General features: G+C 38.7%; 1 protein-coding gene across 5 annotated transcripts; it reads left to right on the top strand.

Moving 5' to 3' along the window:
• The first annotated feature begins 9,714 nt into the window (after positions 1–9,714).
• Positions 9,715–16,139, top strand: GTF3C6 (general transcription factor IIIC subunit 6). Of its 5 annotated transcripts, XM_050972614.1 has the most exons (7): positions 9,921–10,547; positions 10,747–10,827; positions 13,072–13,135; positions 13,690–13,734; positions 13,868–13,981; positions 15,499–15,641; positions 15,816–16,139. In XM_050972614.1, exons 1-7 carry the CDS (start codon positions 10,455–10,457, stop codon positions 15,849–15,851), a joined length of 576 nt encoding a protein of 191 aa, XP_050828571.1. In that variant the 5' UTR covers positions 9,921–10,454; the 3' UTR covers positions 15,852–16,139. The 5 variants fall into 5 exon arrangements, with proteins under 5 accessions (XP_050828570.1, XP_009091209.1, XP_050828571.1 ...); XM_050972613.1 differs by lacking the exon at positions 9,921–10,547 and adding an exon at positions 9,715–9,840 and having other exon boundaries at positions 13,871–13,981; positions 15,499–16,139; XM_009092961.4 differs by lacking the exon at positions 9,921–10,547 and adding an exon at positions 9,715–9,840 and having other exon boundaries at positions 15,499–16,139.
• The last annotated feature ends 303 nt before the right edge of the window (positions 16,140–16,442 follow it).

Genomic DNA, 16,442 nt, shown 5'->3' with positions numbered 1-16,442 from the left:
AAGGGAGAGCAAGTCTAAAGTGTTACTCTAGCTTCTACAAGGGGAAAAACTCTCCTGCTTCCAAGGGGCTGGGCATGCTTTCATGCACAGTAAAAGTGTAGAATACTATATAAGTATGACTTACAGACAGAAAGTTTTGGGGTTTACCATAACACCTTCTGAAAAATTATCCACTTCAAAAATAAAGTATTTTTCTATCTTAAAATTGGTACCTGGTGTTTTTTTCATAAGTACATTTGTATCTAAATGGCAACAGAAAATTCTATTTGTCTTCTTTGCAGGGGAATTCTGAGCCAATGATAGAAATTAATGATTGACCTTATGGCTAAGATGTTCAAGTCTGCCATTAGGACATCATGTTCAATCCTTTAAGGAGGATAAAGGAAAAATATTGGATTAAAATACAGATATGACAGTACAAACTTATGGGCATCTTCTCTCATCTATAATTTTGATGCTCAATTACAGGATGAGGACCCTGGCAGATTAAACTGTACTTAGTAGCAATCTTCTTTCAAAAAAACCTCATGTAGCACATGTTCAGATGAATGTACTTTAGCATCAGTCACCATTCAATCAATAACCTTTTATTCAGTATAAGCTACTCAGAATGCAAAAACTGCAAAAAAAAGTCATTAAATTAGTTACAAAATAAGGTGTTAGAAGGTGATGCACTGGGGACCTAGCACAAATACAGCACATGCTTGTAAGAGCAGAAATAGGAACAGAAAGTCCTGAATTAATCATGTGTAGAGGGTATTTATGTGTTGCTACTGACTGTAAAAGATGATCCTTAGAGTAAACAACTTTCCTTCAGAATCTCCAAGAGAGCAAATAAAGAGAGCCAAAAAAGTCAATGCATCAGAATTCAATATTTTCCATTTTCATTATAGACTTGTATAAAGTGCCTCAAGTCTATCTACCATTTGGAAATACCTATGAGAAAATATAAATTATTCTCCTGTAAGAGCAGATCTCTATGGAAAAAAAAATAAAGATCATTTCAGCAGTAAGTGCTGCTGAGGCATTTTCAGACAGCTAATAAGTCCCTCCAGAGCTGCTTAGGTCTAATTTGGAATTTGAGCTGACAATTGTATCTCCCTCTTGATTGGTTGCCAGGAAGAAAACATCTATGCTTCACTGCAAATAAAAGTAATAAAGGATAGTTAGGTCTTCAAGCCTTAAAGGTAATAGATCTTTGGTTTTTTAAACAAATGCCTACCTGCTTTTCTAGGTAAAAAAACCCCAATGAATTAAAATTATTGTTTTTTTAAAAGTATCTGTCCTGATATATGTTAGAAGTCAAAAGTGTAATTCATACATACTGAAAATATCATGAGCTTGCTGCAAGCTAGATGAAACAATTGTCAGCAGCGAGTTTATTTTCTTATATAAAAGTGAAAATTTCATTCACAGCAGCTACAAAAGTATAGATAAACTCTCTCACCCTTCATCTCCTGACCCGCATTTCTGACTAGCTTACAGACACTGCCATTTCTTTGCTCTACTCATGCTTTGAGCCAGCTGGACATAAGTAAGACCAGCTTCTTTCCAGAAATCATGTGGCCACATTAGCACAGTTCTGAGCCCAAGCTAATGTATTCTGTTTCACAGCCAGCCTTATTAACTCAGGTTCAGCCACACACAAATCACAGCTACACAGCTGCTATGCTGGCTGGCTCAGGGCACAGGCAGAGTGAACCTGTCACTGTCTGCACCCATCCATGTGGATGTACCCTCAGATGACCCCAGGCACCGTGTGCTGTAACAAAAGCTAGTTTTTGGAATTGGTTCTCCAATTAATTGCATTTTAATTGCATAACTGGAAACAGAGTAATGAAATCTTACAGGATATGGTAATGTAATTTTTGTCAACATCACCTCAACAGTGTGGTGCCTAAGCTGGTCTATGAACTAACTTAAAAAAACCAAACACATTCATGCAAATATAAAATATTTTAAGAGATCTAACTGTCATGGGAAACATTATCATGTTGCATTTCTGTCCTTTTTTCCAAACACATTATCTATCAAACAGTAAGGTGAGTCAGGAAGGAAGGACTACTGAAAAAATATGGTCAACTGTGACAGTGTCTTTCTTTCCACTTTTTCCTTGGTATTTCTGAATGGTATTCTTTAGTCTGTGTAAAAGTAAGAGTGCTTTGGTATAGATTCAGGTCCTTCTTCACCATTCATTGCTCTTCCTTCCTATTGAAAATAGAGGCAAGACATGTGGTCAGTGGGTCAGTGCATTGGCTTTGCACACAACTCCTCAAAATTACTTTTCCAGTAGCTTTAAAGCCTTAAAAGTCACTCACAATACTTTTCAGTCTTTCTACAGAAAATTCCTAAAGAGCCAAATAACAGCCTTTTCCAAGTACTGATCCCTTTGTGAGTAAAAGTAGTAATTGTAGGCATACCAAATGTAACGGTATGTTAAGTGACAATGGGGACTTCATAGGGATTTCCACCTCTTGGGTTTTTATCTGCTGTCACTTATCTACTCTGTTATCTTCCTGTGCTTCTCTGTACAAGAGATAGTGGAGTTAAATATCTGGAACTAGAAATAAAGCTGCTAAACACAATTTATTGCTCATAAAAGGCTTCACCTTTTGGGTCTAGCTCACTCACTACACTGTGTGCAGCAGTGGCCACCAAGTGAAGAACACAAGTAATATGGAGTGCTCCCGGCTGTCAGCTCAGTTATGTCTTTGGCCTGATTGGACTTGCCCATGTTTTTATTCCCAGTGGACCCCTCCTTCAATTTTAATCTCTCATTGAGTTCATATAAATTTTTGCCTTTATAAATTTTGGAAAGGAATGTAACAAGTTTCCCAGCTTTTTGTTTTGTTGTTCTGAACCAAATTTGAGAGCCTGGAACAGCCATACAGTGAGACTGATCAAAGATCCACCTAGCCAATGCTCTTGTCACCTAAATCAGCCCATAGTGAATGCTTGGAAAAAGCAGCAGAACAGGCAGGACTAGCATGCAAAGCTATTTCCTCATTCCTCAGCAATCTTTATCTCAGGAGTTCCTGAGACAGAGAGTGGTTACATTTCACCTGCCCTTTTACTATCCAGCCATGTGTTACATCTCACAGTAGGGTTTCATTTTTAGAACCCCCAAAGTACCGTACCATCCTCTAACTTCCATGCCTCACTTTCCATCTTTGATTTTTAAGGGGTTTTTCTCAACAAATAATTTAGAAATATGTTTCATATTTCAAATTTACATGAAAATACACTAATAGTCACCCTTCATTTTGGAAACAGACCATTTTCTCCTAACCTGTATCAACAACTTATTCCTTGGCTGTTTAGTTTCTTTTACAGTCCACTGTAATCTGTTATGAAAACAGATTTTTTAAATGCAAGTGCATCAACTGCAAGTACAACAAGGTCACTATTTCAGCATGGCTCTTCTATAAAAACAATTTGAAACAGACCATGCACAATGGTGATCAAAAATCAAGTCCAGGCCAAGAAGCCTAAAATTTATGGCACCAAAAATTTTAGTCTCATGACTCTAATCAATATGATATTTACTTACAACACTCGAGGGTACACAGACAATCTTCTCTCTTTTGTTTTCTTTTACAGTGCCTGATTTTCCATATCAGGAAATGTTTTCCACCATCTAAATACTACAGTCCTAGCAAGATATATTTCTTATTTGGAATTAATTTTAACTCTGATTTGTCTCAACATCCTTCGGTAAAGGAAGGGGGCTAAAAATGCAAAGGGCTATTTTCTCTTTCTCTACATAATTTATACCTGGTGTTTATCCTCCTTCCTTCCCAGGGTGTCATATGCACTATCACACTATCCCCATTTAAACTAGATTTTCTTAGTCTCCTTTTCTGGATTTGGGGGTTTGACATTTATGGAGCAATACATTTTTAGTAATTAAGGAGATACACACAGATAACTGAGTCAGTGGATCCTTCTGTTGATTGTACAACTGGGCTTATTTATTGGGCTCCTCCACTCTATCCTGCCTCACTTTTGGCACTTCTGTCCTTCAGAGATACAGAATGCATTTAAGATTTAACCCACACAATATGAACTAACACTGAAAAAGCAACATTCTTACACCTTATTCTTACTGTAATAATATTACAGTAAGAAAAAAACAATACAAATAACATTGACCCTCAGGCTTCAGCAATATGATTCTTATTTTTTATATTGTGCCAGAAACATTTTCTGCATGGGCATAACTACACAAGCACTAAACTACCAGGAATTCCAAACTGCTGCCAAGTTACGCTTCAATAAAAGCCTACTGAATCAAGACTCAGATGCTTCTGATGCAGATTGATTAATAACTGATTTTTATTTCCACACTGCAAACCCCTCTAGCAGTTCTTGAGGTGTGTAAAAATTGCTTTTAACAGCACTTTATTAGCAAGCAAAAGGTGTTCATGACGATGGAAACCAAAATAAAATTCAATAAAAATATTTAACTTCAATAAAAAGTAAGCCATGGGAACATTGATCAAAATCAGTGAATAAATATGAAATAGAAATAACTTTATGGTTTTACATAATTGTACACAAAAAAAATCCAAAGGTCATTTATGTCATTTTGTTTAAAATATGCTTTAAACAAATATTCTCCTATGATGAAAAGCTGAGAGATTTGGGGCTGTTCAGCGTGGAAAAGAGAAAGTCCCAGAGGTACCTTTGCTCAAAGGTACATTCCAGTACATAAAGGGGGCTGCAAGAGAGCTGAAGAGGGACTTTTTACAAGAGCATGAAGTGATAGGACCAGGGGGGATGGCTTTAAACTGAAAGAGGGAAAGTTTAGATGAGATATTGGGAAGAAATTCTTTATTGTGAAGGTGGTTAGGCACTGGAACAGGTTGTCCAGAGAAGTTGTGAATGCACAGTCCCTGGAAGTGTTCAAGGCCAGGCTGGATGGGGCTCTGAGCAAGTCAGTCTAGTGCAAGGTGTCCTGCCCATGGCAGGGGGGTTGGAACCAGATAATCTTTAAGGTCCCTTCCAACCCAAACTGTTCTTTGATTCTATGAAATATGGACAGGCCAGCTGGGATTATATAAGAGCTTGGCCCTGAATAATAATTATTCCTGGTGAATTTTGAAGTTAAGGGCTGTCAGCTGCTTTCAACCCAACAGGAGTAAGAATTTTTATCCTGGTATGTCAAATAACTGATGTCAGATTATCTGAGGTCCTGTAAAAGATCCCAAACTTTGACATTTCATAAATTAGCAAGTCAGCTCTATAGACAGACATCCCATTCTGATCCAGCTGGATAACAAGTAATTTAATTTACTCCCTATCTGTTACCACCTGCTTCAGAAGATTGTCACCTGCCAAGTTTACTGAGGGATCCCTGTTTCAGAACTCCATGAAGGACACTGCAGCAATTCTCAGCTTTGCCACACCACTCTCCTCCTGACCTGTCACTGATAGACATGAAGATGCGTCCCTTTCACTTGTGGATACAGCACCAAGTTTCTTCAGGGTGCTCCCAAGGAAGGAGCATTTGAAGCTCTGAGCTGGCTGTGTGCAGGAGGCAGCATTCATTAATTTTAACAGCCAAGCTCTTGCTCCCTAAGAAACAAGACAAAATGTGTCTCTTCGAGGACTTTTGCTGGAGTCCCATAGAGTAAGGGGCTGGAGGGAAGAGGGACCCCAGGAAACATGCATGGGAAGTCAGTCAAAAATGCCAGGAGACCTCCGTGGGTGAAATAAGGAGCACCTCCAACCTCAAAACAAAAAGGAAGCATAGAGAAGGTGGCATCAAGGACAGGTAACCTGTGAGGAATAAAGACACATTGTTCAGGTATGCAGGGATGAGGTCCTGGAAGTTAAAGCCTAGCTGGATGTCAGAGACAGCAAGAAGGGCTTCTGTAGGGGACAAACAAAAGACTGGGAAAAATGTGAGCCCACTGCTCTCCATCTCCTTCCTACTATAAAATCTTACTCCATTCTTTTAGACAGTAAATAGAAGCAGCTCTGTACCCCTTACTGTACCTACTCTTCTTTTCTTTGTCTAATATAATTCCTATGATGTCCTTACATACTGTTTAAGGAGTTCTGGAAAAGACAAAGGCACGTGTGCAAAGGAAACAAACAGGTGGGTTTTTTGTGAGGAGTTTTTTGTTTGGGTTTTTGTTTTGTTTTGGTTTGGTTTTTTTTTAACCTGTGAGCTGGTTTGGCTTGCAAATTCCTAACTGAAGAGGCTCAGCAATGTAGCTGCAGAGAAATGGAAATCATCTTCTGTAATACTCTCAGCAAATTACCTTTGTCCTGGGAATGATTTACCTTTTGCAACACCAGCTACAGCCAGAAACACACACTAGTCTCTTACAAGCTTTCTCCTGCACCTCTTTGCACCTTACAATGCTGTATTATGGCATTTAGATGTTTCACATGGTAGCATTTTACTGAGAGTCTCTTTAGACATCCACAGGCAATCACCTTTTGTCACATCATTGCTTTTAGCTACATTTCCAACTGAAAATAAGCCTAGGAACTACAATGCCCTTCTCCCAAGGCTGTCAATTCAGCAAATAGCTCAGATACAAAAATTAAATATAAGTTGTGTGTGTATATTTGCACACATATGATCTATTTTAATTTTTGAATGCTAAATCCTATGTTTTTTCACCACATAATACAAAAGGCTTTCAACCAGAGACACTCACAATCTAAACAGACAGAAAAGAACACAAGAGCTTAAACAAAGACTCTTATCTTACTCTGTGCTTTTATAAAACATTTAACCTTTTACTTAGATAGACTAGTGCCAGGGCCTCACAAAGAAAGTAATGTGTTCAGGAGGGAATGGAGAAAGGGCATCTCCCTTCTGCAAAAGGATTGAGAAGGAATTCAAACATGAAGATAAAAATCAAAATAAAATGGAAAAATGAGACAAAGTAGTAAGTCAGAATTTGTCCATTATGTGTTTCAGTGAACTTTCTCTGATTTCCTGTAATGTACCTTAACTGCAACAATGTTTATTTCCTAAATAGATAGTCCAAGCCTCTAATCTATGAACTTCCACAAGGAAATTTTGCAAACTAGATGGCCCAAAATAAAATACATATTAATGTGCTTAAACTGGAGTTGAGCCCACTGAAACCAGTGCATCCATATTAAGTACTTAGATCTCTTAAATTGACCATTTAGTTCTCACTGACTCAGAATAACGTAAGAGCCACCAAGGAACTGGCCTCTGGCAGCATGCAAATATAAATCTGTTCAAGCACTGGCAGGACTGTTACCTGAGGCCTCAGAAACCCAAAATCTGGGTCCTCAAGACGTGCATTTCCATATTCATCTCATCAAGCAGTTCAATCTCACTGGCAGATTCCAAGGACAGTCTCTTTTAAGAGATAAGTTGTCAAAATACTCCTGCCAGGATAGGAAAGACCAAGGTAAACCCCTAATGCCCACGGCAAATTTAGCCTGACAAGGCAGTAATCTCTTCTAAAATACCTTTGGCACTAATGCACCAAAAATTTCCCATCATCCAACTGCATGCCCTGAATCACCATAACTGGGAGACTGAGATGAACCCAGACTCTACATGACACTTAGGCTGATTTAAAAGCAAATAAATGTACTTGCTCCTTCACAGCAGCTCATGCCAGTCTATGATTTACACAGGCTGATCTGGCACACATTCACATTCCTGCGAGGGCTTTCTGTAGTTTTTAACCGTATCACTTCACCTCCCTCCAGCTATAAAAAGAGAATGATGGCATTAATGTAACATTACAGAGGCACTGTCAGTTATGACAATTAATTAAAAAAAATTCAGAATAGAGAGTTGATTTTGCTTTATTGAGGTAGAGCTTTTTTTTTTAAACAACAAAAATTTTATCTAAAATGAGGAAGACCTAGAGCAAAAATTATATCTGACAATTAACACTTGTAGAGAACCAAACATCTGTTCCACAGTTTTATTCCCTGCAGTCAAAATTCAAGCCTTTGCAATTTGCCTGCTGAAAAGGTAACATGACCCAGCATCTTTTTCTGTATTTAGAACAAATCCAGATTTATGGGCTGTTTTTACCACAGCAGTATGCAATATTCCAAAACAAGCTCTAAGAAAAAGTAATTAAAAATGTGAAGCTTAACAGAAAATGAGACAAAGCCTAAAGCCAAAGAAAAACCCTGCTAAACTTATTTATTAAGATCTGTAATTTTTCTAGGAAAAGGAGAAATGCATTAGATCATACCTATCTGGACATAGGTAAACCCTTGATATGGTGCAATGCTGACATTTATGTCTATCCTATGGAAGTTAAGGAAAGGCTGGAAGAAAACTTCAGCAATTTTCATGCAGTTTTAAATTAACATATTAATTAATGACTTCAACATAATGAGTAGAAAGACACCTTTGATACAAAATAAGAAATATAGCATATGAGAAGAAAATGGGGAATTACAAAACCAGTGTAAAACTTATAATTATGGACTGCAACATTGTAGCAAAATGTGGAATATGCAACATTTTCTCAAGGAAGAATGTTCTTTCATGTTTGATTTTTGTATACTTTCAAGCCTAATCAACAAGATGGGAGATTTAGTCTGTGAAACAGACAGCAGCCCACAAGCTCTAAGTGATGTGCAGGTGTTAGAAAGACAAATTACTGATTGGTAGAATTGTCTTGCTAAGCTTTAGGGCCTGGCAGGCTTCAGTGATCTCACACCCAGAGGGAGGTTAACAAAGTTGGGGAGAAGGATGTACCACTGACAGCAGACACAAAGAATGCAGAATTTCTGGGCCACAAGGACATTGGGCAGAACTCCCCAGATAAGGAAGAAACAAATAAACCTTACCCAGCAACTGTGCTGAACCAGCTGTGAGTGGGTAAAAGGGAATTCTGCAGGGGGAGATCCCAACCACCACTCACAGATCATTGACCCAAAACCCATCGGCCCAAGAGAAGAGAAACACCATGGGACTGATTAGCATGAGAAGAGAGAGAATCATTAACCAATAGAAGATAGAACACTAATTAATATGAGAACTATGAAACTTGTAGCCAGTGAACACTAATTATTGTTTGCTGAAATGTATAAAAAGTAAAAAATTGTGATAGTTGTAGGGCTTGATTTGTGGGATTCCCCTGGGCAGCCAGGCTTGCAGAAGTCTGAAATAAAATAATCAATGTCTCTCTCACGTGTGCAACTATTGGCTTTTATTGTAATTATTGTTGCACACTGGGAAACAAATCCGATTTTTGTGGACAACAACATCCTGCAATTATAAATTAAGATGTTATCTCAGAAACCCTGGTCAGAAGGATGTATTTGGCAGGGAGTATTTAAACCTGCCAAGATAACTAGAAAGCATCATGCAAAGGACACGAGTAGCAAAAACTAACTGCATATTTTATTATTTAATAAAAGCTTTCTAAACTGATAGTCTGTACCAGAAGCAGAACATTGTTAAAAAGACGTGTCTGGTAACGTGTTTTGTTGTTGTTTTTTTTTTAAATAAAAGCTTGAGGGAAGAATGATACTTTAGGAACTCCCCTTTTCCAGTACCACATCTGGGATTCAAAAAAGTTCGCAGGGCGTTCGGGAGTGCCATAATGCAGCTCGTGCTCTCGTATTTCAGCGCTGAGGCGAGGCCAGGTTCGCTCGGAGCACGGCGCCGCGCTGAGGGAGGCGCCGCGCTGAGGGAGGCGCCGCGCTGAGGGAGGCGCCGCGCTGAGGGCGGGGCGGGGCCGCTCCGCTCTAAGATGGCGGCGCGGGCCCCACGTGGTGCGCGCTGAGTCGGGCGCTGGCGACATGGCGGCGGCGGCGGCGGGCAGCGAGGGCGGGAGGAGCGACGGAGCGGAGGAGGACGAGGTGGAGGTTGGTGGATGGCGATACCGAGGCGCTCCCCAGCCCTAGGGGAAGGGTCCGGCCCCCCGTGGGGCGTGGCCCGGCCCCGCTCCGCCCGGCCGGAGGGGCAGGCAGGGAGCGCGTTTCCCTGGGGCCGGCGTGTTGCTCAGTCCCCGCAGCGGTGCCGTCCCCAGAGCTGTGTGGTTCTGGCGGTTCTTCCTCGGGCTTCCCCGAAAATGGCATGGTCAGAGAGCGCCTTTGCAGTTTATGTCGCTTCCTATCGCCATAAAATCACAGAATCAGAGAAGGGTTTGGGTTGCAAGGCCTTTAGAAATCATCTGGTTCCAAACCCCTGCCATGGGCAGCGACTCCTTCCACTAGACCAGGTTGCTTAAAGCCTCATCCAGCCTGGCCTTGGACACTTCCAGGGATAGGGCATCCACAAATTCTCTGAGCAATGAGTAAAAAAAAATATTTTCATTAATGAAAATTTCAGTATCTAATCTAAACCCACTCTCGATTTAAATCTCTTACCCCTTGTGCTGTCACTACAGGCCCTTGTAGAAAGTCCCTCTCTAGCTCTCTTGTAGGCCCTCTTTAGGTACTGGAAGTGCTGTAGGATCTTCCCAGAGCCATACTGATGCATGTTTTTCAAGGGTGGAAAAAGTGCTCCCCCATTGCTCGCTAGGAAGAAAAAGCAAGGAAATTCACGTGTGAAACGGGTGTCTTATGGAACGGTGGGTCACTAAATTTCCCTGGGTATTACAGGAGTTCTGTCTCTTGACAAAATGCAGCATAAACTTCACTTTGGGGTCTGTTTATCCTGAAAGGCTGTGTCTTTGTATGCTGTTCTTATTGGTAAAGATTGATTTCGGGGAGGCCTTTTTTTCTCCCCTGAGTTCTGTTATAGCTGTACATGATCAACTTTTATTGTAGGAGCAACTGGTCATGGTTGAGCTATCAGGAATTATTGATTCAGACTTCCTAGAAAAATGTGAAAACAAGTGCAAGATTTTGGTGAGTGATTACAGCACAATAGGAAAGGGGTAAGTTATTACAGATGTGAACAAGGGAGTAAGGCTGCTTCTAAATTTCTTGACGTTGATAACATTACATCAAATCTTTGGCAGAGAATTTTGTGTGCTGTGCTTGGCTGCATGTTGTGGGCTCTCTTTCAGAAACAGCCTAAAGTCTTTGAATATATTATTGCATAAATATAAGGAAACTTTTTCAATATATGTAAGCTTGGACCAGTATCTGCTCTGATTTCAAGTTCTAATTTAATTTTTCTTTAAGTTATGTATTGCACATTTTAAAAAAAGTTGTTAATCACACTTCTTTAAATAACTGGAATACAGCAGACAGGTAAAGTAAAATATTTAAGATTTGTATTGTATTTATAATGGTTTTTTTTTGCAGATGTGTCCTGGCGAGTTCAAGTCTTGTAAAGTATAAGTGAGCATTAGGCATTTTGTGAACAGTTTTGGATGTTGTTTCCTTCACTCTAAGGTTATTGTAGGAATCTGGTTTCTCTGTCTTGTTCCTTTTGAGTTTTTAATCACTGTATATATCTGTATCTGTATAGGACAAACTTACATAAACTATGAGAGTTGTATAGATAGTATTTGTAAATCAGCAGTACTTGTACTTTTTCAAAGTAGACCTGTATTATAGGCTGAAAAGATGGAAGAGAACATCTTAGTGTGCTGCTGATCACAATATATATGAATGGTGAAGTCAATTCTGAATGTCTCAGAATTAGAAATACAACCAAAATTGATGAAATATTCATCTTTGGATCGATTAGCAGGTTTCCCTCCTTGACTTGATCCAATATCTGGAAATGTGTTACATGTATCATTCATACTGATGTCTGAATGGCTACAGATGCTTCAGTACTGCTGGTGGGATTCTTTTAAATGTTGTGCGTTGAGATTCCTTTGTAATGTTACTAGTAAAAGGTTAAAGTATCCATACTGTGTCCTACTTGTATCCACGTCTACTTGTTCACTCTGCAGAGTAAGCATTCTTTGAGACTTTTCCTAAGGGACAGCTGTTGTTAAAACCATAATTAAGAGTTCTGCTCTGTGTTACTCTGTTTAGCAACTTTTCTGTGACGCTGGTTTTATCAGGGGAAGACGGTCTCCAACTCTGCGTTGTCCTCAAAGGAATGCAATTCAGCAAAAGAAATAAAATTTTGAATGAAAAACCCCTATAATGCTATTGTTTAGTACTGATGTGTTATTGGTTGTATTTGCTTCTTGTAGAAGAAAAAAAAACCCACAAAAATATGTTCTATATGTTAGCTTAGTGTTATTGATATTCTCAATTCATGCAGAACAAAGGGAATCCCAGAGCTTAAATTTTGTTGATCTTGTGTTTTTGAAACACAGAAATATATGAGGAAAATTGAACAAATTCATATTAACCTGTGTGATACTCTGTATTTTATGCAGAGTGCCTTATCTTCAAAACCTTTAGCAAGTGCTTGTCTTCATGTCCTGAATAATTCTGATGTTCACAAGGTATTATTCAAAGTCATTTGGTTTAATTAGTGTGTTCTGTTCAGACATTGATTTTTATCAAAATACAGTATATAGATATATATAAGAAAAATGGGATGCTGGCTTGTGTATTTGGAAAACCTGTGTTCTAGAGGAAGGGAATGAGCTGACAGAAGTGCTTCTTTACTATTCCACTCACTTCCTGTTTAAAAAAAATATGGTAGCAACAATTTTCACCTCCTTCACAATAGAGGCACACAGTAATCACAGAAGCTTCTGTGACCCTGCAGTGGCACTTCTGGTGCTGATGTAATGCCTTGTGCTGGACTTCTTCACCCTGTGTGAAGAAGTTACTTTAAAGTTATTCCACTTTCTAGAACTGGTATTAATTGTAGCTTAGAAAATAATATAATCTTCATGCAAACACCTGCATTTTTGTTAATTTGAAATGGAGGTTACATTAATTTCCTAGAGGAAATAAAAGTACTTTATATAGACTGTTGGCTGCCATTTGATCTCAATTTGTTGTAATATACTAGAGGATTTTCTATACAGTTCTATACTAGGTTTTATTATGATTACTAAAAGAGTATTATCTGGGGTTTTTTTTGTATTTAATATACTTAAAGAAACATGTATGATGAGGAATTGATATAATCTGGATTCTGCTATGTCTGTCTTTGCTGGTCTTACAGTGAGAAATGCACCTGGGCTAATACAGACCTGACATTATGCAATTTTATCCTTCTTTACATAGGGAATAGAGACAGAGAGGCCCATTTTACAAGTCGACAGATATGTATTTGCAGGAGAATATGAAGGTAGGAAAACTTATGTGAATTCAATCTTTCCCTTTTCACGTGACCCAAGGATCTTTCTTAAGATCAGGTGGTTTTACTGCAATAGGTCCTGTGAGACGCTGTAGTTGTGGGTAGTTGTATAACACCATGTAGAGCAGCAGCAGTCTGAGTTCACTGCTAAATTAACCATGCATCCATGATACTTCCAGGGAAAGTATGTCTGGAAGCTGACTCTGAGGTGCACCAGCTAGTATTACTGCAGACAGAAATGTGGGATATAAAATGCCTTAAAGTGCTGTTGTCTCTTGTGTAAGCAGGACTGACACATTGTGCAATCTGTAGTTCTTTCATTTGCCCTATGGTGACAACACTGGTCTGGAAGAAAATGGTCTGGGATCTTCCCTTGTAGTGACTCCAATGACTGTGATACTCCTGCCTGTTCTGAGTTCCTTACCAGTACTGTGCCTCTGTGAGGGGTTGGAAGTCAGAACATTCCCCATAGCTGGGCCAGTGGGTGCATTATCTGCAACTGATGCAAATTAGTCTCTAAAACTTTCTCACTTTGTTTTTCATAGATGCTTTGGGAACCTGTGTGGTTTTTGAAGAAAACACAGAGCAAGGTAATTGTTGTGATTTGATGTTCTGTTTGTTTCCGTAGCTAGGGAGGTTAAAAATACTATCTTGTTTCAGTTGCTAGTGGAATTCACTATAACGATTGGGGTTTGGGTATTGTTTTTTCTCCTCTCTTCTTAGTAGATGCAGAAGGCAACCAAAAAGTACAGTTGAAATACAAGTGCCACACAGTGAAGAAGTTGAACATGACACGGACCCTTCTGACAGAAAAGAAGGAAGGAGAAGAGAGTGCTGGTGAGTGATTCTGCTCTTAAGCTTGCGGACACAAGTGGATTATGCTTAATCCACAAGGAGAGTCAGCCTTTATTAAGTGTTTGATTCAAGAGCATGCAGGAAGTTTAAGGAACTTTTTCTTTAGGCACCATATGTGTATATTTAAATTAAAAAATTAAATACATTTCTGAGCATTGCTGCCTCCAGAAATGGCTACTAGGAGATCACTGCAAAGATGTGTAAGAGCAGGGAAAACATATGCTGATGCTCCCTGGTACATTTTTCTGTCATCTAGAAGTTTCAAAATCAGAGGTGCTGTTTTGTAGTTCTTTTTTTTTTTTTTTTTTTTTTTTTCCCTACTTCCATAATTTTTTCTAAGGACATTCTGAGTCCGTAATTGTTGAAAAGAACTGAATTGTACTTACTGAATTTACAGTTAAATGGAAATTAATCTAAATTACTTACAAAGACATACCTAGAAGACCATTTATATTGATTTTCATTCTGTAGGCAGAACTCAGGGTTCATACGTTTGCTTTATTTATTTTTTTTTTTTTGTACAGAAGTCAGAACTTTTACATAGCCAAATACCAAGTATCCTACTATATATAGCAGTATTCATTAGAACTGTCCTACTGCTTTTAGCTGCTTTTTTTCACTCAAGTCAGTGTTACTGCTTCATATTTTAAGAATATATAGCCATTTTATCTTAAATATGAGCAGTCAGCTGGACACTGGCCATAGGAGGTATAAAATGGAATGTCAACTAGAATCTAACCAAACATCAGCATTCTTATCAACACCACGTACCACTTCTCTCTGTAGAATTATGTAATATTAAACTGAAACCATTATTGTGATAGTATAGGTAATAAATTGAGACTAGAGAGTATTTTGCTTAATACAAAGGCCTTTTTTATTCTGGAGCAGCAGTACTGCTGATAACTACTGAAACCCACTTTGTTTCTGTACTGTGACAGGAATTTAACTTGTGCATACAAAGTAACTACATCTTGTGAATTGACAACATGTACTGAGTAAAAATCAAAATGGGAGTGGAATCCCATTTCTGTTTGGGGTTGGTTTCAACCTGTTGTTCCAGCTTATTGTTACACTTGAGTTAAAGAGAGGACCCAAGTTCTTGCACTATCTCTGTTATTACCTATTGCCTGAAGATCTAATATTTAGGTGAACAAATATTCTATTCTCTTCATTGCATTCATGAAATATTTTCTCTGCATTTTGATTTATATTTAAGTTATTTTCAGAGTGGCATCAGACACCTAAATACAACAGAAACTGTCGTACTAGATCAGAAGAAAGATCTTTTTAGTCCTGCATTGTATTTTCTGACTATGAAAAGTAGTAAATGGGTATGTGAAAAGTAATAGGAAAGGAATATGCACATCTTTCTATTCTAGGTGCTTCTTTTACTTCGATCTTGGTCTGGCTCAGCCTTAATAACAGTGAACTTTAACAAGTTAAACACTGCTGTTAACTCCTTTTGTCACTAATAGAATTTTCCTTCTTTTCATCAGGTGGAGTAGAGTGGTTGCAGATCAAGGACAGAGATTTTTCCTACAGCAGGCTTAATATGATTTGCAGTTTTCTGCCTGAAAAGGATGATTCTGAGGAGTCAGCTCAGGCCCAAGATAAATTGACTGAAGAGTCAGAGGGAGAGGTGAGTGGCAAAGGCAATTCTAACATGAACTGTGACCTGGAAAAGGAGCACACCTTGGAAATAGATGCCCCTGTTCCTTTGCCTGACAGCTCTGCTTCTGGGGCAGAGGAATCTCCTTCTGAAAATGCTGCCTTAGAGGATGTACCTCCATGATACTAACTCTGATCTTTTCAGGATTTCTTCACAGAATTAATGGGCCAACTTTTATAGGCCATGACATGGTTTCCACCTTCTCTGAAAAATGGATAATGGAAAAACAGACGTTATGTTCTTGTGCATTGCATTTGTGTTTGAATTATAATGGGAAGGGCTTAATTGTTTTTTAAAATTACTGACTGGAAATGTATGTATCCCTACCTCAAAACTGGACAAGTGGAAATGGTTACATAATTAAAAGAAACTCCTAGCTTAGAAAAATGTTGATGTATTGTACAGTCTGAAACATTTTGTAAAGAGAAAGAAACACCATTGTTTAAAATAAAGACCTGAATTTTTCAACTATGGCTTCACCTTGTGTGTTGTATTCAGCCACATACTGTGTCTGCTCTTGTACTGCAGTTATTGAAAGAAAACAAATTAAATAAGTGTGGCTTTTATTGAATGCTCCTCAAATTTCTTAGTTTAGATTCTCTCTAGTGTCCCTTGTCTCCTTGATGGAGTTTATAAATCTTTCACGTGGGTAGGAACTTTAGGGGGTTTCTCATCTAGCTTCCTATGTAAAATAGGGTCAACACTGAAATTCAGGGCAAGTTGGTCAGGGCTTTGTCCACTCGGGTCTTGAAAACCCCTGCAAATTTGTTA

This window comes from Serinus canaria, chromosome 3 (assembly GCF_022539315.1).
Source record: "Serinus canaria isolate serCan28SL12 chromosome 3, serCan2020, whole genome shotgun sequence".
Classification (NCBI taxonomy): Eukaryota; Metazoa; Chordata; class Aves; order Passeriformes; family Fringillidae; genus Serinus; species Serinus canaria.
Note: the sequence above shows the minus strand (reverse complement) of the source record. Positions and strands in the feature narration are given on the sequence as shown.